Below are 27,651 nucleotides of genomic sequence, written 5' to 3'. Positions count from 1 at the left end.
AGATACCCCTCATGACTCAGGAGTGAATCGGGGGTCAGTGGTTTCATCTGCCCTCCGCCTAATGTCCCCGTTAAATAGGTTAGAAGCATCCCCAGAAATGCTCCCGGTGGCTGGGTGCCGAAAATGTCCGACCTGAAAGCAGACAGGTTCCATTTAAAAGGATCCATAAGAAGGATCAGCTCTGAAACTCACACGAGGTTTGGTTTGGGAGCCACAGAGATCGCACTGGCATAATTAATTGTCAATATTAGCAAAGTTAGTGAGGGTACCTTAGCTGACTGCCTCACAAGGCTTGTGTTTGGCGTCTGGTGGTCGTCAGTCACCTGCACTCAAACGATGTCCGTCTGTCATGTGATTCATGATGTAGCCAATAGCCACAGGTGGTAGGGGGGGGTCCTGCCCCACCCACGGCCTGCTCCCGCTGCCTCTGCACTCCTAACACAACAGCAGAAGAGAGCAGCCACATTAAACCCAGATCTGGAGTATCTGGAAATGGAGCAAAAAATATGTAGGCATTCTTTACGGAACCAAACTCGGTCCATAACCGTGGGAGTGAGCAAACTGGAGGGTCCACCGGCGCCCTTGGTGGTGCTCTGGAGATGGCCTCCATCTCAGAGCTGTCACATGACCAATGATGGTGCCATTATGGGGAGGCTGGTATGGCATCCGGCTCGAGTGGGGCCCTATTCTCAAACTCCACCCTCACGCAGATGCTGCCCCCCCCCTCCCGCTCCATCCACTTTCTTACTATCAGTCCCACTCTAGCTCTCTCACTCTTTCTGCTGCTCCATCCTTTTCCCCTCCTATTCCCCCTATCTCTCTCTCTTTCTCTCTCCCTCACTGTCTGCTGGAAGTTAATGAGCCCTCTCCCCCTGGGGAGGCCACACTTCCTCTGCCTCTGTCACTGTCACTGCCCTGAGAGAGGCAGGGAGGGAGGAAGGGGTGCGGGGGTGGGGGAGCGAGAGAGAGAGCGGGCGGGCGAGCGAACGAGAGGAAGAGGGCGGGAGGAGGAGAGACTTGGTGGTGTGCCCCCCCCCCCTGCCCACGAAGGGGTGAAAGCAGGAGAGAGATGGATGCGGACATGCGGAGCACTCAGCTGTGCCCCAGAGAGACAGAGCGAGGCTCCACGGGCATTTTTAGGAGAAACATTGGCACAGCAGCACAGCTGCATCACAGAACCGCAGCACCACAGCACAGCAACATCGCAACAGCACAGCAGCCTGGCGGCACAGTCGCAGCACAGCAGCATTACAGCACTGCAGCACAAGCACATCGCAGCACAGCTTTGCTGCCCTGTTTCCAGCCAAAACTTGCCCATAATTCATGGACACAGAGAGCTTGTGTCTGCGTGTCTCTGTGTGTTTGTGTGTGATTGTGCATGTTTGTGCGTCCATGTGGCTTTGCCACGCGTGTATCTGTTCATGTGCTCAGGCTCCGTTGGTGCTTCAGGACGTGCCCTCTGGGCCAGTGGGAGCCTCTTATCTGACTCTACGGACTCGACTCTCCCGGTGTGTTAAGCAGCCCGCTTGCACATGTCATTATCTCAGCTGCACCCAGACACCTGTCAGGGCCAAATGCTGCAGATCCTCCTCCAGAGAGAGAGAGAGAGAGAGAGAGAGAGAGAGGCTCGCCCACTGCATGCCCATGAGTATCAGCGCCGGGTGGATTTTATTCGGGACAGTGATTGATCTGCAGCTGAAAGTGTGTTTATGTGATGCTGCTGTGTTGGAGGTTGTTGCACGGATGTGTGTGTGTGTGTGTGTGTGTGTCCGTGTGTGTGTCCATGTCCGTCTCCGTCCATGTGTCCGGAGCAGTGAACAGGTAACACGCGTGAGGTGGACACTGCGCCGGCTGTGTTGATCGCCTCTGACAGCCTGTCAGCACCTGAAGCTGGAATGTGCACAAGGCAGCCATTGTTGTTTAAACAGGCAGCCAGCAGCCCTTCTCCTTGGCAACGGGCACTGCAGCAGCGTCTCCCACGGCAACTGTGGAGTGGTGGGGGTAGGTTGGGTGGGGGACATGGGGGGGGGGGGGGGGGGGCGGGGGCTGGAAGTCAGGAAGTCAGGGCCGCAGCGTGGAGGCCCCTCTGTGAAACACTGGCCTGGAGGACTGAGCGAGTGAGTCAGCGTGTGTGTGTGTGTGTGTGTGTGTGTGTGCTTGCGCACAAATGCTGGCATGCTTGCCTGTCTCATTCTCTCTGTGTGTCTGTGTGTGTGTGTGTGTGCCTGTGCATATTTGCATGTGTGTATGTTTGGTGGTGTGTAATGCACGCATGCAGTGATGCATTGGAGAGACGCGGCACTGACAGAACACTGAGTCTGTGTGCACTGGATAAAAACCTTGCTCTCCGCCTCCCGCTCTCTCACTCTTCCACACAGATCAAAGTCCCCCCCCCCCCCGGCCCCATTTCCCCGTTCCCCATCCGCGTCACACACATGCAGCACAGTTGTTGGAGTCCTGGGGGGTGACTCTGGGGTGAGTCGAGGCTTGTAGCTGTGACGAGGATACCCAATGCAGCACTGAAATGCCTCCCCTGCTCATCGGCCGCGGGGAGGCGTAACGGCTATACAGCTGCTTGATGAGATCATTTGTGTCGTTACATGCACTTCCACACCAGACAGATCACTCTGCATGAATCGGTCACCGTGGCTGCAGGAGAGGAACCCATGACTGCCTGGTGCAGAGGCCTGGGTACCACTTTAGCCATGCTGTCCAAATTGAGGCCCACATGCTCCGTGGAACTGTGCTCAGTGAGACTGGGAGTGAGGGACCTAGAGAGGGGGAGGGAGAGAGAGAGGGGAAGAGAGATGGGGAAAGAGAGGGAGAGATGGAGGAAGAGAGAGAGAGAAAGGGAGCAAGAGAGAGAGAGAAAGACATGAGAGACAGAGTGAGATTGGGGTTCTGGTGCCGGGAGCCCTCTCTCTCCCCCTCTCCCTCTACTTCTCTCTCTCTCTATGTGGCCTGGCTGCTCCCAGCTGGCGTTCTGGTCACATGACCCGGTAGCGGAGCACAGCCAGGAAACTCGCCCGCAGAGCGCGACAGAGAGAGAGCAAGAGAGAGAGAGAGCAGTCTGCATGGTTCTTCTTGTCTTAAAATAACCTCTGCATGTAGGTTCCTGCCGAAACATTACAGCTTTCCGAGAGACCGAGGGAGTGAAGGAGACAGAGAGCGACAGAGAGAGAAAGGGGAAGGGGTGTGGAGAGGGCAGATGGGCAGCAGGGCCGACCAGACTGATACAGAAGCCAAAGTTCACATGTTTATGTGCCAGAGTGCAGATGCGTCTATATGCATGCATGTGTCTTTCAGTGTAGGCATGTATGTGCACATGTGTGTGTATGAGTGGGGGTACTTGCGTGTGTGTGTGTGTGTGTGTGTGTGTGTGTGTGTGTGTGCCCTTTTTTGGCAGGAGGCAGCGTTGCACACAGAGCCTGATGATGAAGATCATTAGGAATTTCCTGCAGCTGGGGACTGGAAAGAGGGAGGAGAAATGATGGGGAGAATAAAAGGAGGAAAACATTGGGAGCAGTCAAGGGGAAGAGGAGAGGTGTGGGGGAGAGGAATGAGGGAGGGAAGAGGAGAGGAGCTGGAGGGGAAAGGGTTAATGTAAGGATGTGTGTGCGAGTGTGTCAGAGAGGAGGTGTGTAGGCAGAGGCAGACCTCTGGCACGGCTGCTGAGGGCCCAGCAGCGGAAGAGCCGCACACCGGGCGGGGGTGGGGGCGGGGGGGCCTGCTTGTCTGCTGCAGTGCACTGTGGGAGGGGGAGGTGAGGGGCAGATGGAGGAGGTGGGGGGGTGCGGATAGAGTGTCCTCGGCTCTGAGATTTAGAGACTCTAGCGGAGGCCGCTTCAGAACACAAAGAACAGAGGTTCATCTGCACCGGCATGCTTGTGCTCACAGAAAGTACGCACTGACTTGGAGCGACACACACCAAAGTACGCACTGACTTGGGAGTGGCCCATGTCAGAATACACACTGACACGAAGTGACACATGCTGAAGTACTCACTGACCCAGAGAGGCACACACTGGAATACACACTGACAAGTGGCACATGCCTGAGTATCCACTGATACTAGAGTACGCATTGACTCGGAGCGGCACACACTGGTGTACGCACTGACATGAAGAGGCACACGCTGGAGTACACACTGACAAGTGGCACATACCTGAGTATGTGCTGACACAGAGCAGCACATGTTGGAGTATGCAGTGTCACGGAGAAGCACACACTGGAGTACACACTGACATGGAGCGACACACACTGGAGTACGCTCTGTCATGGATCAGCACACACTGAAGTATGCACTGTCATGGAGCAGCACATAGTGTAGTACGCATTGTCATAGTAGTAACACACATTCAGTTACACACTCTCCTGTAGTAGTTCATACTTGCACACTGCAATGCCTGTATTCACGCAGCAACCTAAGAGCAGATGTGTAGAAAAGGAGAGAGAACAGGGAAGTCTCAACGCATTATGTTGCATTTTGTGAGTCGGTGTGAAAGATTTGTGTGCTTGCATGTGTGTGTGTGTGTGTTTAATTATGTTTATATTACATTGTGTGGACCAGATGTACCCCACAATGTAATAAAAACCAGTTTTTTTTTTTTTTTTACATTGTGGGGACCCTTTTTAGGTGCCCACAAAGATCTAAGAATATAATCAAAAAGCTAAACATTTTTTGATTGGTTACTTATGGTTAAGGTTAGGACTGGGTAGGGGTTAAGGTCATCATGTTAGGATTAGAGTTTTTTCCATAGAAATAAATGGCAAGTCCCCACAATGATATAATTTAAAGCCTGTGTGTGTGTGTGAGTTTTTGTGCAGGAGAGATACATGGACAGTATAGCAGTCAAATGGACACAGTCACACGGAGAATTGAGCGAAGGAAGAGGGGGACATGGAGAGGAGAGAAGAGCCGAGGAGGAGGAGAGGGACAAAGAGATTATACTGCTGGCTGCTGGGGGGGTGATGGCAGGGATGAATGGCACTGCGGTGTGAGGCGAGATAAGAGGGCAAAGCGGCTGCTGCCAGGTGATCTGGACACTCTGACTTGGCACTGGACCAGCGCACAGGGGGAAAGGAAGGGGGAGAGGGAGAAAGGAGGGGAGAGGAGGAGGGCCAGAGGGAAGGAGGGAAAACAGCCGAGAGCACAGCTGCAGCAGAGTGCGTGGCAGAGGAGCAGCATGGCACAGGCGGCCTTGCAGATTTCTCCATAACCTCGTATGTTGCCAGGAAACGCACAGTAAGCTGACGTGTCGGACCGAGAGCTGACAGCCACCAAAAGTGTGGGGCGGTGCACTGATCTCAGCTCTCTGCCAGTGAAACCAAAAATCACCCCAAAGAGCGTGGGGTACCGAGCTCAGCTCTGCCAGTGAAACCTAAAATCACCCCGAAGAACGTGGGGTACCGAGCTCAGCTCTGCCAGTGAATCCAAAAATCACCCCAAAGAGCGTGGGCTATCGAGCTCAGCTCTGCCAGTGAAACCGAAAATCACCCCAAAGAATGTGGGCTACCGAGCTCAGCTCTGCCAGTGAAACCGAAAATCACCCCAAAGAACGTGGAGCGCTGAGCTCAGCTCTGCCAGTGAAACCGAAAATCACCCCAAAGAGCATGGGGTACCGAGCTCAGCTCTGCCAGTGAAACCTAAAATCACCCCGAAGAACGTGGGCTACCGAGCTCAGCTCTGCCAGTGAAACCGAAAATCACCCCAAAGAACGTGGAGCACCGAGCTCAGCTCTGCCAGTGAAACCGAAAATCACCCCAAAGAGCGTGGGGTACCGAGCTCAGCTCTGCCAGTGAAACCGAAAATCACCCCAAAGAGCGTGGGGTACCGAGCTCAGCTCTGCCAGTGAAACCTAAAATCACCCCGAAGAACGTGGGCTACCGAGCTCAGTTCTGCCAGTGAAACCGAAAATCACCCCAAAGAATGTGGAGCACCGAGCTCAGCTCTGCCAGTGAAACCGAAAATCACCCCAAAGAGCGTGGGGTACCGAGCTCAGCTCTGCCAGTGAAACCGAAAATCACCCCAAAGAGCGTGGGGTACCGAGCTCAGCTCTGCCAGTGAAACCTAAAATCACCGCGAAGAGTGTGGGCTACCGAGCTCAGCTCTGCCAGTGAAACTGAAAATCACCCCCAAGAGCGCGGGACACCAAGCTCAGCTCTGCCAGTGAAACCTAATATCACCCCGAAGAGCATGGGGTACCGAGCTCAGCTCTGCCAGTGAAACCTAAAATCACCCCGAAGAGTGTGGGCTACCGAGCTCAGCTCTGCCAGTGAAACTGAAAATCACCCCCAAGAGCGCGGGACACCAAGCTCAGCTCTGCCAGTGAAACCTAATATCACCCCGAAGAGCATGGGGTACCGAGCTCAGCTCTGCCAGTAAAACCTAAAATCACCCCGAAGAGCATGGGGTACTGAGCTCAGCTCTACCAGTGAAACCGAAAATAATCCGAAGACCCTGGGTCACCTTCCAAATTTCATATAAACACAAAAATCTTTGCCGTTTACAATTATATTATGATTTATATCTTTTTATAATTCATCATAAACTAAATTTTTTATATTGTCACATAGTAATACTCAGGTGGAAAGTGCCCCAGATTATGAAAGCTTTTTAAACATATGTGACTGTTTTTCAAAACTGCTTAATAATGTCATTGATGTGTGAGTGATAGTACAGTGTTATTTCCTACTTGTGAGGCCCCCTACTGGAGAAAATACGAGGTGCTGGGAACTGATGACACACACATGAATGGCACACAGCTCCAGAGACTTGGAAAGTGAATGAAGGTGTTTTGTTGGGAAAAAAACTGCTACTATTCTAATGAAACCTGAAGAGAAAACGTAACTTCACGAGTAATGAATGTGTGTGTGTGTGTGTGTGTGTGTGTGTGGGTGGGGGGGGTTCCCATATTGTGATAAATACCTGTTATTTTTTGGGGAATTCGGTTTTATTAAAATGTGTGACTGCAATCACAACACCAAAAATGCCAGAAGTCTTGTATTTTGTTTGGTTACTTATGGTTAAGGTTAGGGCTGGGTGGGGGTTAAGGGTGTGATTGTAGGAATTAAGGTTTTACCCATAGAAATGAATGAATATTCCCTACGAAGATACGAGTACAGGTCTCTGTGTGTCTGTGTGAGTGTGTCTGTCTGTCTGTGTCTGTGTGTGTGTGTCTGTGTGTGAGTGTGTGTAGGGGGAGGGGTACTCTGTGCAGATGAGGCTGGCGCCTGAGCCTCTATGACAGCTGCGTTTCTGCAGAGTGTCATCGAGTGTCTCTATGGACAGTGTGACCCAGTTCTCCCTCCCTCTCCCCCCCGTCCCCTCTCTCTCTCTGTCTCTCTCTCACTCACTCACTCCCTCTCTCCTTCTTTCTGTAATTCTCTCCCTGTCTGTCTGTCTCTCTCTCTCTCACTCACTCACTCCCTCTTCCTGTGATTCTCTCTCGCTCTCTCTCGCTCACTCACTCTCTCCCTCTTCCTGTGATACCCTCTCTCTCACACTCATTCACTCTCTCCCTCTTCCTGTGATTCTCTCTCTCTCTCACTCTTTCCCTCTTCCTGTGATTCACTCACTCACTCACTCACTCACTCACTCACTCACTCACTCCCTCTTCCTGTGATTCTCTCTCGCTCTGTCTCTCTTACACACAGAGTCTCTGGTGCTGTCTGTATCTTAGCAACAGCCATGCTCCTCTTAGAACCCAGTCGGTGCCGTTCATACAACACCCACCGAGGACCCGACACACAGACACACACACGGATCCAGTGTGTGTGCGTGTGTGTGCGTGAAGCATCTCTGGACCGCTTGCTGTCCTATCGCCTGATCAAAACAGCCCGATGTTCTGTTGTAACGATAGCGATTATAGCTGATGGGGGCGCCGTTGGCCTGCATGAGGGACAGCGCAGTGGCGACAGCAGTGTTGATCAGAGCAGCATACCAGTAGGGGACGCCCATGTGTCCATAGCAGAAGACAGCCCTGTGCATGTCCTCTCGATAGGCCTGCAGTTTCCAGGAAGTGCTACCAAATTCACAATCCTTGCACAGGATGTTCCTGCTGTCGCCCCGTTTGCAATCAGCTCTTAACAAATTTCCTTATGTTCCTGTGAGTAATAAGACGCACTATCTGTGTTTTCTGTGTCTCCTGGCGGGAGAGTGACGGCCTCCTGCCTGAGCCCCTGCCAGCGGCTCCCCATCCTCCGGGTTTCACCCGTTTCCTCACGCTCTGGAATCAAAGGGAGCCGTCGACTTAAAACCCAGAGAGGCTCATGGGAACTGAGAGCGGTGTTGGACGGAAGGCAGTCAGAGAAACACGCAGTGGGCCTTGATGGGGAGATTTGCAGTGCGAAACGGGTTCGAGGCGCCTGGTGGGGGGGTTGGAGCAACACTCGCCTTTAGCTCCATCCACCGGGATGCTGAGCAGATGATGGCTGCATGATCACCTTGCACTAAAGACTCGGATAGATCCAGGGGACGGGGGATGGGGGGGGGGCATTTAAGGATGGGGGTGGTTTTGAATTTCTGGTAATAGGTCCAGCTCAGTTAATATATAGATATGTGACAGAAAATGAAGATCACCATGCCACACGCACGTCACACGCAAACTCCACATTACTCGCCGGCCCCTCACCCATGGAAACACGGCTCTGCTGTGTGGGGGGGGGGGGACATGGAAACACAAGCCTTGGGGCTAAAGCCGACTAGGCGGCCAACTGTGATGGAGAGGAGCCAGTGGGAGGAGGAGCAGGAGGAACTGAAAGGAGTCCAGGCTTTGGAACATGCCCCCCCCAGACAGGAAACTCCAGCTAAGGCAGTATGTCATAGGAACGGTGATGTATGGCACCGTTACATGTGTGTGCCCCAGCTGCAAGGGCCACTGGGCACACAAACGCATCATTGTATTCCTACAGGTTATTGATTTAATCCAGTCTGTACTCGTACCACTGTCCAAACACTTATCAACCTGTTTGTTGGCCTTATTCGTCTGCAGTACGGTGTATCTATTTCAGATATATTGGAAAATGTTTGGAATTCGGTCCCTCGTGACAAAGAAATCAGGGATATCTCAGAATGATATCTATCAAACGGACAGGAAGAGGGCGCTGTACTTCCCAGGGGGGCTTGACCTTCGCTGCGCTGTGGGCACTTTTGGTTGCTGTGGTGCGTGACCGCTGAAGCCTGAGAGGCGGTGCTGAGCAGGTGGATGCCTGTGATTGGCTCAGACTGGCAAGTTCATGGGATTGGCTGGTTTTGGAGTGGTCCTTCTGTGATTCGCTCAGGCTGGCAGGTTTGTGAAAATGGCTGGTTTTAGAGTAGTGGGATCTTTCTGTGATCGGCTGCCAAGATTCGAAAGTGGCCCACAAGATGTTAACTTTGAGTTCAGGGGAGAGGGGTAGCACTGCAAGGAATAGATAGAGGAGGGATTTATGGAATAAATGGTTTAATGAATTTGTTTTTTTTTTCCCATAATTTCAGCTCCCTATCTGATAAGCGGATAAGGGTCTTGTGTGAGTTTTGCTTTGGAGGATTGCGGATCTGTGAGAGCCTTCAGTTGCTTGCACGTGTGTGTGTGTGTGTGTGTGAGCGTGCGTGTGTGTATGACTGTACATGTGTGTATGTGTGTGTGTGTGTGTGTGTGTGTATCAGCGCGTGTGTCTGTCTGATCCCCGCTAGAGGAGGACTCTGTAATTAAGCCAGCATTCTGAAGTTCCGTCCGCTCCTGTCTCCTCTTGCGCTCATGTCAAACTGATGCTTAATTAATGAATGTTATTAATTAAAGAGTAGCAGTGTCAGCCTTCTGAGAGGGAGGGTGGGGGTGGGGGGGGTCACAGCCCAGAGCTGCTCCTCCACCCCTGAAATTCCAGCTGTTTTTTTTTGACATGGACAGTAATTTGGGGAGGGGGAGTCTTGGTGGTCTCTATAACACCAGGGCAATGAAGGGCCTCAGGAGACACAAAGTACAGACCCCCCCCCCCACTAGTCGTCATCCAGCTCCTCTTTGTCACCTGTCTTGGCTCCTCCTCACAAACCTGGTCAGGCGGTCAGACACACCCACTGCCCTTGGGCATCTGGGGGGGGGGGGGGGGGTCCATTCATGTTGCCTTCACTCGAAGCCTCGTTTACCTCTGATCTAATGGTGAGCCATTGCAAGGGTGGGGGGGCACGACGTCCTACTCGAGGGGGTCAGCGTACTCCTGTCCACAGAAAGATCAGATGCACCAACATGTCCACTAATTTCCCAATTTTAGGTATTTCTGCATTTTAAGATCAATTAAAAGTAAAAACAGGAGGAATTATTAATTACTTTATAATGACAGTTAATTGTCAACCAGACGGATAAGCATGAATTTGCTGATATTTTCTGAATGTTTTTCTCTATGTGAGGGTGTATGTTTGTGAGTTTGTGTGTTGAGATGCTGACGGGACTGTTCTGGGGAATGTAATACTTACTGAAAAACAGACCTTGAGGGTATTATAAAATAAGTTTTTAAAACCAGTTGTGCGCTTGTGGGTGTGAGTGTGTGTGAATATGTGAGTGCTTGCTGTTGTATGAGTGTGTATGCAGGTGTAATTGTGGATGTGAATGTGCATGCAGGTGTGAGTGTGAGTATGTATGTGGGTGTAATTGTGCATGCGGGTGTGAGTATGAATGTGGATATGAGTGCATGCGGGTGTGAGTATGTTTGTGGCAGTGAGTGTGCATGCAGGTATGAGTGTGAGTATGCATGCGGGTGTGAACGTGCATGTTGGTAAGAGTGTGCATGCAGATGTGGGTATGAGTGTGCGTACAGGTATGAGTGTTAGTGTGCATGTGGGTATGAGTATGTATGTGGGGGTGGGTGTGTATGCGGGTGTGAGTGTGTATATGGGTGTGAGTGTGTATGCGGGTGTGAGTGTGTATATGGGGGTGAGTGTGACTGTGTTTCTCCCTCATGCATTATTAAATTCAGGAATGCAAAGGTGGCTTGTCTTCGACCCCAAGCCCTGCTGCACATGGTTCTGCTTCTCTCTGCCTCCCTGCGGCCTCTTCTTCTCTTCCTCTTTCTCACTCTCTTTCTCTTTCCCTCCCTCTCTCTTCTCTTTTCCCATCGCCACTCAGCCCATTCCTTCCCTTCCTCTCACTCCGTCTCTCTCCCTCTCTGCTGTCCAGCGCGGATAATGAGGACCATGTGTCCGAGTGGGCAAGCCGCCTTTCATGGATAGGGTTGCATTCTCACGCTGACCGCAACAGAACCAGAATGAGCGGCTCTGTCTCACGCTCAGTGTTCTCCCCCTCTGACCGTCCTGCTGTACGGCCGAGTACTACACGCATTGCTGAACCACAGAACATTAGCTCAAATCTGTAAATAGATTATAAGATGCATCCATTATGAATTTTAAACCTACTTAGTTAATTCATGCAAAATATAAAGAAAATATCAGCATTGTTTTATATGAGCTTTATACGTCTTACACCAGAATACTCATCTTTGAATATACAGTAGCCTCTAACATGTACGGTATCTGTTGTTATGTAGACATTATAACATATTTTCCACTGTATGTCATGGTCATTTTCACACTGCTTTTTCCAGGAGAACCAGCTCATTTCTCGTGTCGCTGTTTCATGCCTTCGCTCCCTCCTGTTTTGGAGATACGTGGCTTTGCTAGGAGGTGCTGTGATGCTGAATGCTGATGGCTGTACACAGCACTTCATCTGCGTGTATGTGTCTGTATATCAGGACCATGACTGTTAACGGGACAGAGACTGCTCAGTGACAGAGACGTCTGACTGGCTGCTCCTTGCATCTTTTTTTTCAGAACAAAGTTTTGGGTAGTTTTTATGTCTGCCAGGTTCTGAGACGTTCCGAGAACAGCAGCAAGGACTTTGTCCTCCGGGAGCAGACTGAGCGGGGGGGGGGGGGGACGTGCCAGCACATGAGCCCAGGGCTCTTTAGGGGGGTTTCGGTGGCTTCACTGTGGAGCAGGGGCTGGTCTCAGGCCCACGAAAGCCGGTTGGCTGTTTGTTTAAGTCCCAGGTAGGAATTTGAAGAATGTGAAAGGAAAGGTGTGCTGTACCCTTGAACTGGACATTAGCATGTGCTTGTATACCCTGTGACATCATTCACTTCAGTCTTCCTTTACCGGTTGTAGGGCCCCCCAGTGGCCGTCCCAGGAAGGGGTGCCCTAGACAGGAGGCCTTATATTCCGATAGGTGAAGTCTGCAAACTCTGTGTATCAGATACAAAGATTTTATTGTCTTAACTAGCATAAAACGAAAAACTTCAAAGGAGGTATTAAATAAAACTTACTGCACAAAAAACTGCAGCACAGATTTTAGGGGCATCGCTAACTGTACATGTTTGTCACGTTGCCGTTCACCGAGAGGCCAGCTGGGGGCGCTGTGCCATAAGAAATACGTGGTTGTCCTGTTACGCGGATGGGACCGGACTATTCCAGCTCCTTCGTTTGTTTGCCAAATCCAACCTGACCCCCCCCGCCCCGGCCAGGTTCCTATCTCATCCCCCACCCTTTATTTAATTTTTCGACCTCCTCCCCTCAGGGATCCCTGTTTTTGTAGCTGCTGATTCCCCTGTGCTGTTGCTTCGTGCTGTACTGGGTCTACCTAGTACCCACTGGGTGATCACCCGCTAACTGGTCCTCCTGACGACCATACACGTGGTACTCCTCCAGAATGTTCTATCTTTAATCCTCTCACAGTACTTTCATTTTGTCTCCCCTTTTTCCCAGACTCCTGTCCAACTTTGAACCTGTCCCATTGTTCTGACTCTCCTTCTCCCTATTGACCAGCCTCCTCACCCTGTAGCCCAGGCTCCTCCCCCTTCGTTGCCCTGCCTCCGCCTCCTGTTCTCTCCTTCCACACTGACCTGCGTCTCCCTTTGTCCGGACTCCTCCCTCTCTCTCTTTCTGCCCCACATCTCTGGTGCCTAGTGTTTCTGGGAAGAGCAGAGGATGGCCCCCGTTTACCCAACGTTACCCAGCTCCAGAGGCCCCCCCGGTATAGTTACACACGCTCACTCACGGACAGGCGGCCTGGATATGCACCGGCACACAGCAGACCACAGCTGGGGGGGGGGGGGGGGGCGCCAGTACTTTGCTCAGCGGATGGGCGGGTTCCTCTTTACACGGGGCTCAGTATTCGCATGTGAGTGTGTTCTCGCGCGTGTGCTGGTGTCTGTGTTTGTGTGAATGTGGGTAGAATGGAAAATGTGCAGGAGGATGGGAAACAGCATGTGGGGGGAGAGGGGGAGGGGTGGGAGGGGTAGGGAGAGCGAGAGAGGGAGGGGGAGGGGGGGGGTGCAGAGCCACGGGCTGATCACTCCTGGCTCACTACAGGGTGCCCGGCTGCTGCCAGCTGTCTGTCGGTGGGCAGCAGTCATGTGACACGGCTGTGGCAGAGTGACATCACAGGATCAGTTACCGTGGGCGACAGGAAAGGGGGGGAGGGGGTACAGAAGAGCTTTCTAGACAGTCCTCAGCTGAAACAGCATACGTGTGCATGTGCTATGAATATGCATGTGTGCGAGCATATGTGTCGCTATGCGTGTGCATGTGGCGTGCCGCTGCACACAGGTCTGGTTTGGCACTGCGTGAGGAAGACTTATACGAATAAAAAAACAGAACTGAGAAATTGCAGTGTGCTGGGGTGTGGGCCGGCTCACTGGTGCGGGGCCCAGGCGCCAGAGCAGCTTGAGGAGGACGCCGCGTATTTTGCACCCCGCGAACCTGTTGGCTTGGCCTTTTCTCCCCCTTTGCCTGCTTGTGCGGTTGACCTCCGCGTTTTATGTTTATCCTCATCACCTGTGCACTCACTAAGCCTTTCCATCAGCATCGGCACACAATTCCCAGTGCACTCCTTAGTCAAAGTCTTCTTGCTGCCCCCTGGTGGCCAAACCTCATTAGCCACTAAGTAATTAAAGGTTGAAATGCTGCCGTTTATATATTTAAATGCGCACCGGGCTGTCCCCCCTCTTTAAACTGAATGCTGACGGCACGTGACTCAGTGACTCACTTCCCACCTTTCGCTGGGACTCTTTCCCTCCCAATTTTCAACCCCCCTAATTCCTGAGGTGTTCTGAATTCCCAGCATCCTCTCTCACATGCTTGTACTCCGCTTAAAAACGCTTCCGCTTAACGAATGGCTAAAAGTGGGTTTGTATTCATGCATCTGGACGTGGCGTCGGTCTTGTGACCTCAGGCTTCTTGTTTATGTGGCTGACAGACGTGCACACTGTGAAATATGGCTTCTTGCATCAGACATCTTCACTCAGCGCAAAGACATGTGACCAAATGTCCCAGCGAGCCCTCAAACAGCTTGAACAGCAAACAACTGGCTCCCATCAAAGACTGAGTCAAACGTATATTTGGGGGGGGAGGGGGGGGGTGTTAGAACTGGCAAGCAAACAGATCTAACATCTCAGCTTCAGTATAAATGGTTCCAAAGACTGGATGAATGAAACCTCAGTGTGCTCTTCACTTTTGAAAACAATGCATTCTACGCTCAGTCTGTGCTTACTGGCACTGGATGATTAAATGTATAAATAAACAAAGAACATAAAACTGTTAAGATGGCTGAAATTTCTAGAAGCCCCTTTAGCTGAAATGGACGAGGTCTTCCGTGGCGCTAACAGTCTCCACAATGGATGTGCTGTGGAACAAGTGTTGGCTAAACAGATGGGGAATTTACATAGACATGAAAACAGTGATTAAGCTTCCCAGTAGTGACAAAATAACTAGGTAAATAATAGTCTAATTTTTCGACAATTTTTTTTATCCCTCCTGAAGCAGGGGTATTTAGCGACAGTGGGGGGCAGGGTGGCCCGTGTGGCAATGGCCAGGGCGTGTCTGCCCCCCAAAACCGGGCTATGGCACCCCCTTATGGGCCGCACGTTGAATTTTGGAGTCCCTCCTCCCAGAGCCCTGCATGCCACAGCCCGGTAAAAAGCCAAAGCTTCAGTCAAATGCAGAGTCGTTAACCTACTGCTGTCAGAGTAGAATGAAGGGTTACAATTTATGTGGCTTTTTTTTTGGGATTTGAACCCACAACCTTTGCATCATTAGTGCAATGCTGTACTTGCTGAACTACAGGAGGCAGACTGTGAGAGTGCTCAAAGGGCTCAGGCAGCGCTTGGGAAACACCTGCGTGGCTCCCCAGTACAGCACACATACTCTCCCAGAATGACACACTGGTATTTAATCATAAAGCGGCACAGACCTCTGACTGTTTACTTCCACACCTACACACACGTCCGGAAAATTAATAAGACACTAGGTGACCTGAAATGCAATTCCTGGATCAAGTGGCGCCATTAGAAAACTGAAGATCTTTATTTAAATTATAGCTTCCTTATGCTTTTCAAATCTCAATCACTTAAACGTTTAATTATAAGTATAAGCTCATCTGTAGAGATGTTGATGACACGGCTGTTTTCGTTGGTGACACGCTCCTCCTTGGAATTATTCCTTTCCAGTACGGTGCCACCTGAACGAACTTTTCCATCCCAGTTAGTTTACTCAGACCTGCAAATGCATAGCAGCACGCTGGGCGTCTTTTAATACATGCATCAGCCAGCAGGGGGTGTGACAATCATCCAGCTTTCCTGGAATACAGGGCTGCCCATCTCCAGTCCTGGGGGGCTGGAGCCCTGTGTAGCTCAGCTCTTTCCCTGTTCCACCATAAATGATTCAGCTCAAGAGCTGTGTGGTAATTAGCACAAGGAGTTGAATCAGGTGTGTTAAATGAGGGGAACCCCAAAAATGTGCAGGGCTCTGACCCCCCAGGACTGGAGTTTGACACCCCTGCTGTAATACATACAGAGGGTCTGGATGCAAGCTGCAGGTGGTGTATTTCTGTTAAGGTCTATTAAAACAGTAGTTATCTAGAATTTCTGTGTAACCCTAACCATCCATCCATCCATCCATCCATCCATCTGTCTCCTAACCGCCGATTCCAGCCGGGGTCGAAGGGAATGATAATGCATTTCTCCATTTTCCATAATTGCTTATGGGGGGGGCAGTCTATCCCGGGCAGCACAGGGCACAAGACCGGGGGGGTGGGGGGCAATGTCAGTCTGCTACAGCCAGCCATTTTAGCTTTAACTAATATCTATAGGATATCGCAAATTCACTTCTAACTCGTTAGATTGCAAATTCTTGATTTCAGGAATTCAGCTTTGACTAGTTGAAATGCCAACGTTTCACGTCGGGAATTCTATCTTAGCTAGTAAGATTCAAAACACTTTTCTCATTCATTTCCGTGGAAATTGGAATTTTAACTAGTTAAAATGCTAAATCATGATATCAGGAATTCGATTATAACTAGATGAAAATCCAATTGAATTTCTGATACTGTATCAAGAATTTGCATTCTGTCTAGCTGAATTGAACTCGTGATATCCAATAGAAAAGAATCAAAGCTAACAGCCCCTAACCCTGCAGCCCGCAGTCACTGCGGCCACTTCAGACACACCAGTTCAGCGAACCACATCATTCTGGACTCTTGGAAGAGAAACACAGCCTAAGCGGGATTCAGAGCCCCCACCCTGCCCTCCCCCATGTCTTCCTGTGAGCTGTACTGCCCCCCCATATTGTGACCCCAGGCACCTCACTCTTGGATTGCCACTGGGCGGATTCCTGAACACAGGGCGGGGTACCCTGCTATCAAATAATTTATTCCGTAACCCAAAAACAGCACATCTCACGCCTCTGCGCCATTAAGATCTGCCACCCCTGCTGTAGCCGGCTGTACTTCCCTCCCTTGTTGCTAAGACTGTTACTAGGTAGCATGGCAGGGATTACAAAGGCGCGGTGCTTTCATGCCGCACGCTGGCTCCGCTGTCAGCAGCACAGAGGGCCGCTCCAAGGATGGCTCAGGAGCATCTGCGAGGACGTCCACCATTCTGGGCCTGGGCCACCTGCACTGGGCTCGGTGTGTGTTTAATTAGCCACACTGCTGCTCTTCGGAGACACAGGTGACAGGTAGATCATACGCATTTGGAAATGTTTTCACAGTTTGTCTGCGACAAATTAAGACTTGAAGCAATGTCTCATGAGCGTTGTGTGTGGACATACGGTGTCTGGTGCGTAATCTTTATAATAGATGATATTAATACATGAGTATTTATTATAATCTACTTAATATTTTACTCTTTCGTGACAATCTGTTATCCAAGTATGTCTGGCACCGGCAGTCTACATTTATATAGAAGTCAGATGAGCATATCGACGAGAGCTGGGATGTGTTTGACGCGGTTTGAGCTGCGGTGGAATCGCTGGAGCAAATTGCCATCATCAATGGAATTGCGTTTTCCAGCATTGGCCAGGAGAAATCACCTTCTTGTGGCATTAGGGGTAAGGGATTCTCCATCTGGGAAACAGGTGGGGTGCATTTCCAAGAAGGAAAATGTGATATGTCAGTTAGCTTTAAGTGTTTGTAAAACAACAGATTTAGGCAAATTACAAATAAGTGTACCGTGAAATCTAATTTATTGAGTCAGACATGTTCATGCAGCCAGAAAATATTTTTGAGCACATCAAAAAGGAGTTTGAATATTTAGCCATTGGTTTGCCTTATTTGTATGTGTTGGTGTAAAGGTTGTCGAGTCAGTTGAACACTGAGTCTTTGAGTAAAGTTCAAGCTTTCAGAATATTGATAAATGAAATTTCTAGAAGCCCCTTTAGCTGAAATGAACGAGGTCTTCCGTGGCGCTATCAAATTTTTTTTTATTTTACATATTGCTCAGTGACGGACTGTCTAATGTGTTCCTCTACTCTACTCCCTAAACCTCTTGGGGTAAATTTCAGGCTTCCATGTCCCTGTTGAATATTACCTGTTATAGAAGATGGATTGATGCTTGATGTTTTTAAGGCCAGTAGCCATTGCTGGTTGATGGTAAACACTAAGAAGTGAGTAGAGACAGCTCTTTCAGCAGGTGAGACGAAAACACTTCATCCTCTAAGCTTTCATTTGCAGAGGCTAATTGACTCGATTCTGCTTCTGCATCTGCAGTCGAGAGCTGATGCCTTGGTTTATTTCAGTGTCACCGGTAGCTTCTAACACCTCAGCGTCTGATGCGTCTCACAGAAGCTGAGAGTTGCAGTCTCACCCCACGGCAGCTCCTTTCTGAATGTTCCCGAAGATGTTCTTAGATTTTAGAACAATTGCTTTCCGTTTATTGTTTGTTTATTTAGGTGTTTTGTTCTCTGCTGTGTGACCAGTTTACCTTGCTTTGTTGTTTCATCTGTGGGACAAACAATTATTGCTTTCCTGTGTGACTCCTGTGTCTGTGTGACTCGACTTCCCTCAGAGGGGTGTGAAACATCACATGACCACATGGCCTGTATGCGCCAAAATGTATTCAAGTTGGTCATCAGCTGTTGACTTTTCTATGGTCAGAGCTAATTGGCCAGCTGGTCACATGACGGCATTGTGTCAGTCCCATAGTTAATGATCGAGGGGGATTGCGACAGAATTGGGAAGGGAGTTTGTGGTAAAGCCAGCAGAGACATCGCTCATTTGAATGCAATCCACCTTAAGCCGCGATACATAGTACATTTTTTTTTGTCAAATTTAAACTCCAGAAATTAATATTTGACATGGTGTGACAACATCACAGGAAAGATGCTCATAGGTATAATTTGATTTCAATATTCTGAATCCTACATTATTTATCATATTTTTACAGCAAAGGGTACAAACATAAGATTATAGATGATTTTAGAAGTAATACGGATCTTGAAGTGGTAAGCAAGCTTATAGCTGCCAGAGCGCAGTGTGCAAAATATTTATCCAACTCTTATGCCATATCTCTGTCACATACACAAAAAAGTTACTACAAACATATCCCATTTCAATTAATCTGTCGTCGCCGTTTTGTTAGCGTATCATTGTGTTTTTACTCAAATAACTTGTACTTGGTGTCTCGTGTGAGAAATGTACAGCATGTGGCTCATTGTGTTACCCTTGTCCCCAGGAGCATCCAGTACAATGGCAGCCACCGTAACAGACAAGGTAAGCCTTCTTGAAGAATTCTCCTGCAGCTGTGAGACTGTAGCACCTGCATCATGTTCTAAAAGTGCATGACATTCATCCAGTGATGTCATTATCACGTCAAACATTGTTTGTGTAATAAACACTGAAAAATGAGGTATGGGCGCATGTGAGTATTCTGGGTGTGTGACTGTTGCCTGTGCCTGTGCCAATCACACTCGTTATTGATATTTATGTGCATTCTGGTCCTCGTCCTATCAGAGAGCAGGTCTGACGCGATGCCTTGTTCCCTCTTTGCTTTCACACGCAGGTCCACGTTTTCGCTCGCTAGACTCCGGAGAGCTCCGGGCGTTCGCAGGAGCCTGAGGAGGCGTGCGGCCATTTCCCCTGGGCCTTCCCTCCTCAGGAGGAAGATCGAGGAACCAGCCGAGACACATTCAGGAGGAACGGCAAGATCGAGTCGTTCAGCTGGGCAGCAGGGACAGGAGAACGCTTAGAAGGACAGTAGGTTACGGGACGTGGGCACGGTCACAGAGAGTGAGGAAGCAGTCAGTGAGACCACAGACCCCCAGAACAGTACAAGGCGCCGGGTTGAGTTGGGGTCCTGAGCAACCCACGGTGTCCCGGGGTGGTGCTCGGTGACAGTGACACGCCCATGAGCCGGCTGTCGGGGCGGCTACGCTCGGGGGGCGTGCGCCTTGGGTGCGGGGCCCTGGCCGAGGAAGACTGCCTGGAACTGGAGACTCCAGCGCCTTGGGAGAGCCATGAGGGGCATGCTGGGAGCGCAGGGACGCCTCCCCCAGGGGCCGGCTCGGGGGCTTCCATCCACTACAGCTTCTTCTCCTCCCCGTCACTCGCTAATGGGCTGCGCAGCCCCGAGGACCGGCTGCACAAACGACCCCGAATTGGGGCAAGGAGACGCCGGCAGCCAGAGCCCCTGGATGAGGAAGGGCAGGAGGAACACGACAAGCCCCAGCCAGAGCTCCTGCAGGTGCACCAGCAGTTGGGCACCTTACCGCAAGCACACCCAGACCTCCGGATGGAGGTGGAGACCGACTCTGTGACAGACCAACTGGCTTCCATGTCCCCATTGGCTCTTACGGGAGCTGCTCAGTCCGACATCTGTACAGCCTCCATCCAGCCGTGTACCCCTCATTACTGCCCAGCCAGTCCCCTTAGCCCCCACCAGAGGGAGCCAGACCCCGAGCCTGCACTAAGCCCTGCCGTATCTGCCCCGGTTCTGATGCCGATCCCCCTGTCCTCCCCCATACAAACCCCTCCCATCATTCCAACCCCCGTTGAGGGCGAGAGGAAGTACGCACTACGCAGCTCGGGGCGGCCGCGTTTCCCCTGCCGACTGCGCAAATCGTCCCGTTTGCGTCGGACGATGGAAGACGAGGGTAAGAAGGAGGAAAGAGAGGGCGATGGAGCAGGAGAAAGTGACAGGGGCTGTAGAGTAGAGGGCCCAGGGTTCAGTGGCAGGGGCGAGCCCTATCAGACCAGCGAGGCCAGCATGTCTGGTGACCTTTTGTCCATGTCTCACCACAGCATAGAATTCTGTGCTGAGACACTGGAGCCTGTCCAAGCCGCAGGGCCCCTGTCCTGCCGGGGCCGTCGCCGGGGACGGTGTGTGGGCATGCGCAAGATTGTGGTGAAGGTGGCCCGCATTCCCATCAATCTCAGCCGGCGACAGAAGAGCTACAAAATCTCCTCCCTGGAGCCGCCGAGTTTGCCAGTGGGACAAGATGGCAGTGGGGGGCCTGGAGGGGAAGGCGGAGAAGGGCCAGGCATGGGAGACGGTGTGGCAGGAGCTCCCCGAGAGCCAACCGCCCTGCTGAAGATGAAGAACAATGGCAAGAGCGTGATGGTCATGTTCCCCCCCGGGGAACTTCCTGTCATCTTGAAGCGCCGCCGTGGGCGTCCTCCGAAGCAGGTCGTCCCCGGCCAGCCAGATCTGCGTGAGGCACGGGTCGGCACTGCACTCTCCGGGGAGCCCAAGAAGCCACGACGGCGACGGAGAGTCAAGCTGCCCTCCCCTCAGCCTTCGTACGTAGCTGACACCAATGACGTCAAAATGGAGTATGGAGACGTGCTCTCCAAGCTGGCCTTTCTGAACAGGCAGCCCCCGGCCACAGGGCGCTGCTCTCCGCCTCGCTGCTGGACACCCAGCGAGCCCGAGTCCTTCCACACGCCCCCGGAGAACCCGGGTATCTCCACACTGCTGCACAGGCTCACCGGCTTCCGCCGCAGGGGGGGACGGGCTGGCTGCATGGGCGGCCGGGGTGGTGGGGCAGCTGGCTCCGGCGAGGCCTTCAAGAGCTCCTTCAGCGATTTTTTCGAAACCATTGGTAAAAAGCGGAAAGTGCCTCCCGCTGAGCCCGGACAGCCCCGTAAACGGGGCAAGGGGGGTGGCAGCCGGCCTGAGCAGAGCTGCTTTCCTGGGGATGGACCCGGGCAGCCTGGCACCTGGGGAAAAGGGAGTCCGCAAGCGCCGGCCGCGTAAGAATGGGGTGCTGAAGCCGGGACAGGGTCAGCAGGAGCAGGAGTGGTCCAACGGGGGGAGCTGGGGGGGCAAAGGAGGGGGACAGGAGATCTCCAGTGACAGGGATCGGGGCACAAATTATCAGGGTTGCCAGTCCCCCCGTGGTCGCTTTCCTCCCTGCGATATAGGCAAAGGGTTCTACCCCAATCGAGGGGTAAGTGGAGGGGGCGAGGAAGCCCAGGGGCTCTTTGCAGGGTATTTTCGGTCTCTCTTGGACTCGGATGATTCCTCGGATCTGCTGGACATCTCCATGTCCAGCCCTGCCTCTCGCACAGACTCTCGCAAACTGACCCCAGGATATGAGTCCGGCAGTCCCGGGCAGGGCCAGCGCTGGTCTCCTGCCTTCCCCAAAAAGGCCCTAAAAAGCCACAGCCCCGCCAGTGACAGCCCACTTCACGGCCAGCCCAGTACAGCGAGCCGCCCCCCGTACGGATACAGCATGGCAGAGACCTCCCCAACTAACTCCTTCCCGAAATCCATGCCCCCGGCCCTTTCGCTGTCTCGCTCCCCCAGCTCGCCGCACCCTTCCTCTTCAGGCTTCTCCTCATTCCCCTCCAGCTACGGCAGTGGTCAGCAGTCCACAGGCAGTGGCACCGCATCGTTGCCGCAGCAGCAGAGGCTAAGTGACTGTAGCTTCTCCTACAGTGCAGGGATGGGAAAAGGCCCCTCGACCTCCCCCGCTGGCCAGTGTCACATGGGTTACTCTGGCTTTCAGCCATCTCAGACGCTTGTCAAACGAGGCTATGGCGGCTACCCCGGCTCAGCTCATTCTGCTTTATTACGAGGGGAGTCTGGGCACGTGGCTGGGCCTGCCTCTCCTGGTGGCAGTTACATGGCAATGGCAAAGACGAGTCCCTTCTCTTCTTCGTCACCCTCAGACAGCTGCAAGCAGTATCCCTCATCTCAGTGGGGATATAGACAGGGTTACCAAGGCTGGAGTCCTGACAGCTTTGGGCCGCACCAATACCACGCCTACAGCGACTACTGCACCGCTGGCACCAACGAGTCCAAAGACATCCTGGATATTTCAAACTACACACCACAGAAGGCAAAACAGAGGTCCTTCTCCGAGACGCTCTCTGAGTCCTCCTCTGACTCCTCACACCTGGGGCCCACCGGTGCCAGCATGGGAGGAGGGGCTACTGGGTACCGTCCACGGGACACCCTGCCTGCAGCCGAGGGCCAATCCAGTTTGTCCAGCCTAGAGAAACTCATGCTGGACTGGCATGAGAACTCTGCGGGACCCTCCTACAACTGGAGCCAGAGTGTGCTGTTCCAGGGCGGCACTAAACCAGGCCGGGGACGCCGGAAACGGACAGAGTCGCAGGCAGACCGAGAGGGCTGTGCGCTGAATTTCCCGCCAGCGTCGCCCTCCAGCTCTTCTTCGCCTGGCCCAGGGCCTAAGCGCAGCCCGATGGCAGCCCGGGCCCCCCGTGGGACGCGGGGCAGGGGCGGCTTCTCTTCCTGTCAGCGCGAAAGAGCCCCGTCGGGGAAGCCGAAAGTGCAGAAGCCCCCCACGCAGGCCGCGCAGCCCGGCGGGACAGCACTGTTCCAGGACACGCTGGACTACTACAGTGGAGACAGCAGCAGCCTGTCGCCACTGCCCTCGCAGACGCAGGGCTTCGGGCTGGATGCCTGCGAATACTCCAGCCCTTACTCCGTCCACCCATCCACCCCATCCTCTGATGAGCGTTTCTCCCAGCTCTTTCCTGGAGAGACGGCTTCCTTGTCCCCTTGTCCCGAGGCGCTGAAGCCCTACCCGAAACCGGCACCCCCCCCCGCCTACTCCGTACCTCCCCGAACATTCTCACCCAGTTGCTCCCCTACTCCCCGGCTCCTGTCCTCCTGCAGTGCGGCCCAGAGCCCTCACCGGGCCCCCAGCAAGGACTTCCAGCATTATGACTCTCCCAGCTACTGTGGCTCCCCCTGCTGGTACGGCCAGGGGGGGTCACTGGCCAGCAGCCCACAGAGCTATGACTCTGAACGCCCCTCTGGTGCCACTCTGCCCCCCCACGGACGGACTGACAAAAGAGAGCTGAGCCAGACGGGGAGTTCGGGCCTCAGGGCGGGCCCTCCCCCGCATTCGCCCTACCCCGTCCCTCTCCATCGCGGTTCCTCCTCGTCCTCCTGCGCTACAGTCACCCTGGACTCCTCCCCCCTGCCCGAGGACATGGGCTTCACCCTGCACCCTGACAGTTACCCCACCATGCCCCAGCGCTACCCTCCCCAACCAACCCGGGGCGGGGTCCTGTGCCAGCTGCTGGACCAGCCTGCAGAGGACGGCTTCACCGTCACCAGCCTGTAGGACTCCGTCGGGTGAGCAGGCCGCAGGTACGACTGCAGCGAGAGCACATCTTTGATAAGGCAGGAGCCATTGGCTCATGTGTCCATTCATGTGTCCATGTTATCATGGCCCAAGCGTGATTCTAAGCTCGTGACTGGAAGAGGCAGCCTTTAATGACTGACTGTATTCTCTCTCTCTCTCTCTCTCTCTCTCTATCTAGGTGCCAGTGCAGGTCCATCTCATGCTTTTTCAGATTTTTTACTTTTTTTTTAAAGGAGAATGACTTCTTGAAAAACTTTTTAAATATATTAACAATGGTGGCAATGTTATGTGACAACCGTCGACACATGATTTTCTTCTTAATGGACGCACTTCAGCGTGCCCCAGCAGTGACAATCAAGAAATGATGACGCACACACGCACGCACACGCACGCACACACACATGGTCACACCACATGGACATAAACACACAGCTTGTAGCACATGACACTCACACCCTGGCATCCAGAGACTGTGACTCCACACACTGTCCACGTGCGGAGCGGAGCGCACACAGACACACATGTAACCTCTGTGACTGGGGGAGGGGGACCATCCTGGCAGGGGGTGGGGGCATGAGATGGGGCAGTAGAGAATAGAGGAGAAGCCAAAAATGACAAAGGACTGACAGGTCTGATCGAGGGGACACAAAGACCCTGACTATGAGGACGCTGAGCCTGTCTCCGCAGATGCAGTCCAGGTGCGTCTCAGCCCCCCACCCTCTGCCTCTGTCGCCCTGCAGATCAGTACAGTCCTCCCCCCTTTCGTTTTTCAGTCAATACAGTTTTATGCTCTCCTCCACAGCTGATCTGACGTTTTAATGACTCAAAGAAACAACTACAGAAAATAGTGACCGGCGTTGCTGTCTCTGCTCTCCTCTTGCAGTCTCGACACCATCTCCAGTCACGCTCTCCGAATGATCGACGACCTCACCTCCCCTAACCGCTTCTGCCACCTAGCAACCAGCGTGGCCCCCCCCCCCCCGCGAGGCTCCTGCACACTCTTACAGCGCTCATACGATACCAGCATCTGTACATAGACTTTGGAAACAAGGGCAAGGAGGGGAAAAAAAACACAACGACAAAATGGTGATGTTCTTACAGTAATGTGAAATATGCACTGAAAGGCTTTGCGTTTTACTGTGCAGAGCTGAGCTGCTCTAACCAGTATGGGCAGACACTGGTGTATGCTAATGTAGATAACTGAGCTCCTGCAGTGGCTGAGAGGTTGCGCCCTGGCTCTTACCCCCAGCCCCCCCAACCACCCCCTCCCCCAACCTCGCGAGCCCTTCTCCTGTACTTTCTGTGACGTTAACTACGGCATGGTCTCACCCTGTAGATTTTGTTTGTTCGTTTGTTTGGTATGTTTTCTTAAAAGAGAACAAAAAAGACACTAAATATCATGTGCTCACCCCAAAGAATCAGACTTGTGTACGTGTACATACCCCTGTTCGTGCGGGGCGCGGAGAGAGAGCGGGTCCGTGGTTCCGGTCCGATGAGAGAGTTGAGTTCTGGATCTCAGGGTGTGGACTGGACTGCCTTCTCCTCCTCTTTTCCTTCTCTGATTTTCATTTACTCTTTTCTCCGTTTCTTCTTCCCGGTCTCCTAACTGTGTTGTACGGTGATTTGTGTGATGGAATATTGTATCTGTCTGTTACATATCATATCCCTGAGGTGCAAATATTTAAATACACATTTGGTTCTGACCATTGCTAATCCATGCCTGGTCTGAGATTACTTTGGGGGGGGGGGGCTATTCGCTATTTAACTTTCCATGGAGACTCTACCCTTTCACTGGGTTTAATTAGAGCCCAGTATTTACTGTCTACGGTCATCCAAACACTCCTGGGGTCGACATCACTGTGTCACAAAGCAAAAGCAGGTAGGTCATCTTGATGTAGAGAATCATTGACGTACTTCTGTACTTTTCCCAGAATCTGCAAATGCATATGTAGCTTTAACCCGTTTGAATCTCAGAAAGATTAAAGAAGCAGGTCTATCTCTGCAATTACCAAAGCCTCTTCCCTGCAGGGAAATGTGGATATAGGGGGCATCTAGCACTGCTGTCACCAAACGTCTTCATAGCCTCTGGGTGAGTCCGCTGGGACAGTGTGGGACAGAGAGCCTGTGGCTTCAAAGAAACGGTCACTCTGAAATAAAGATATGTTTTTCAAAATCCTACTGCCGCGGCTAAAGTGCTCACTCAGGATAACTGAGTTGGATAAATGTATAAAATGTTATTTCACTGCCTAACCGAATGATATCTGAGATCAAGAAGTTTGAGATTAATTTAAAGGTAAACCGTCAAAACCGACATTAACTTTAACAACCAGCCTTTTATCAACCCTTTTTACCTTGTTGTTGTTTGACATTAAAATGTTTCCTTTAATTTACAAATAAAACTTGACAGATTAAAAAAAACATTCACCTTAAGGTCATTCAAATTAAACATGTTGACAGCTAAGCGCAGTAATATTTTGTATCAGACTGTTAATGCACCGTCAATGTTAGAGATTTCTGTAAAGACTGCAACGGAAAAGTCCGACATCATGTAGCGCACGTCCCCGTTTCGGTCTTGGGCGCTGAGCGGTACCGACGCCGGTCTTTTTGCGTGCCGTTCACGCGCATATTCGCGGGCACCGCTGCGTGGCGGCGTATTGATTGCCTTGATTCACTGGCGAGGTGCATGGAGATAGGCAGTGATTTTGGACTTCGAGCGCTCGTTAGTATTCTGGCCGGGAACGCGCCGCTCAGGCAGATGGAACGCGGCACTTCTGTTCTGTTGGCGTCAGACATAATAATGAGCGCGCGCGGAGCCCGAGTTCAGCCGAGGACACGCGAGTGGAGAATCAAGCTATGGTACCTGTCTGCTGCATCCGTTGAACTCTTCAATTTCCAGCACTTCCATCGTACCCATTGCTTTATTTTGCATTGGTATAATTAGCAATCACTGTGCGTTCTGTTGGCTTTTGTATTCAAAGGAAAGACCGCATGAAGCTGTTGAAATGCTAAAGCTCTTTTTTATTTTAGGTTTAATCGAAGTCTTCGGTTTAGTCCTGAAACCGATTCTTACACGGTGACAATCTGCAGTAACCACGGCGTCCAGCGGCTTCGCAGTTCGCATTAAATGCGACCATTACGTTAGTCTGCCACCTGCTGTCTAACTCGCGAATCTTCAGCGCTTAATCCGGGGGACACCCGAGCCAACTTTTTTTTTTTTTTTTACCGCATTCCATTCTTCTTGTGCAAAATGAAAACTACGTGATTACCTCAAAGTTAAACAGGTTAACCTACACATTTTAAATGGATTAACCATAGACTAACATTTTACCAGGACACTCATACACCTAAAGCAATACAGATAACGTTTGATGTCCGGTAGGCCTAAAGTTTTGATTTTCTGTATTAACAACAACAGTACATAACCAAAACTATCATATCTCCGTAAAGTAGTTGACATGCGACAAATGACCAGGTTATAAACAATAAGAATTATATTTGCCGTTACATAATGTGATGTTTAATCAGTCGCTTTAAATTATAGTCATTGAAAATTACGTCATCTGACAACTTCACTTGGACTGGGGTAATATATGTATATATACACACACACAATATTCGTCAATTAGGTTGTTCTCATTTGGAAATGATCTCCTTCTGGCTTCCGTAAGCTACTTGTGCTTGTCTGTGTGAATGGTCCAAAAAGACGTCAAACTTCGGCAGCTTGGCTCCGCAGTTAATGTCGGATATTTGTTGCGGTATTTACATAAGCATTCCGTTCACTAAGATGGCAT

At 51.7% G+C, this 27,651-nt stretch overlaps 1 protein-coding gene across 1 annotated transcript in view; it reads left to right on the top strand.

Moving 5' to 3' along the window:
• ahdc1 (AT hook, DNA binding motif, containing 1) overlaps positions 1 to 26,315 on the top strand; it is a 38,380-nt gene extending 12,065 nt beyond the window's left edge. The window contains 4 exon segments of the mRNA XM_048994374.1: positions 18,976 to 19,013; positions 19,303 to 21,396; positions 21,398 to 23,865; positions 24,039 to 26,315. Coding sequence (XP_048850331.1) covers positions 19,648 to 21,396; positions 21,398 to 23,839 — 4,191 coding nt within the window. The 5' untranslated portion in view covers positions 18,976 to 19,013; positions 19,303 to 19,647 and the 3' untranslated portion in view covers positions 23,840 to 23,865; positions 24,039 to 26,315.
• Positions 26,316 to 27,651: the final 1,336 nt, after the last annotated feature.

Source organism: Brienomyrus brachyistius, chromosome 23 (genome assembly GCF_023856365.1).
Source record: "Brienomyrus brachyistius isolate T26 chromosome 23, BBRACH_0.4, whole genome shotgun sequence".
Classification (NCBI taxonomy): domain Eukaryota; kingdom Metazoa; phylum Chordata; class Actinopteri; order Osteoglossiformes; family Mormyridae; genus Brienomyrus; species Brienomyrus brachyistius.
The sequence above is the reverse complement of the archived record's forward strand: the minus strand, read 5'-3'. Positions and strand labels throughout refer to the sequence as shown.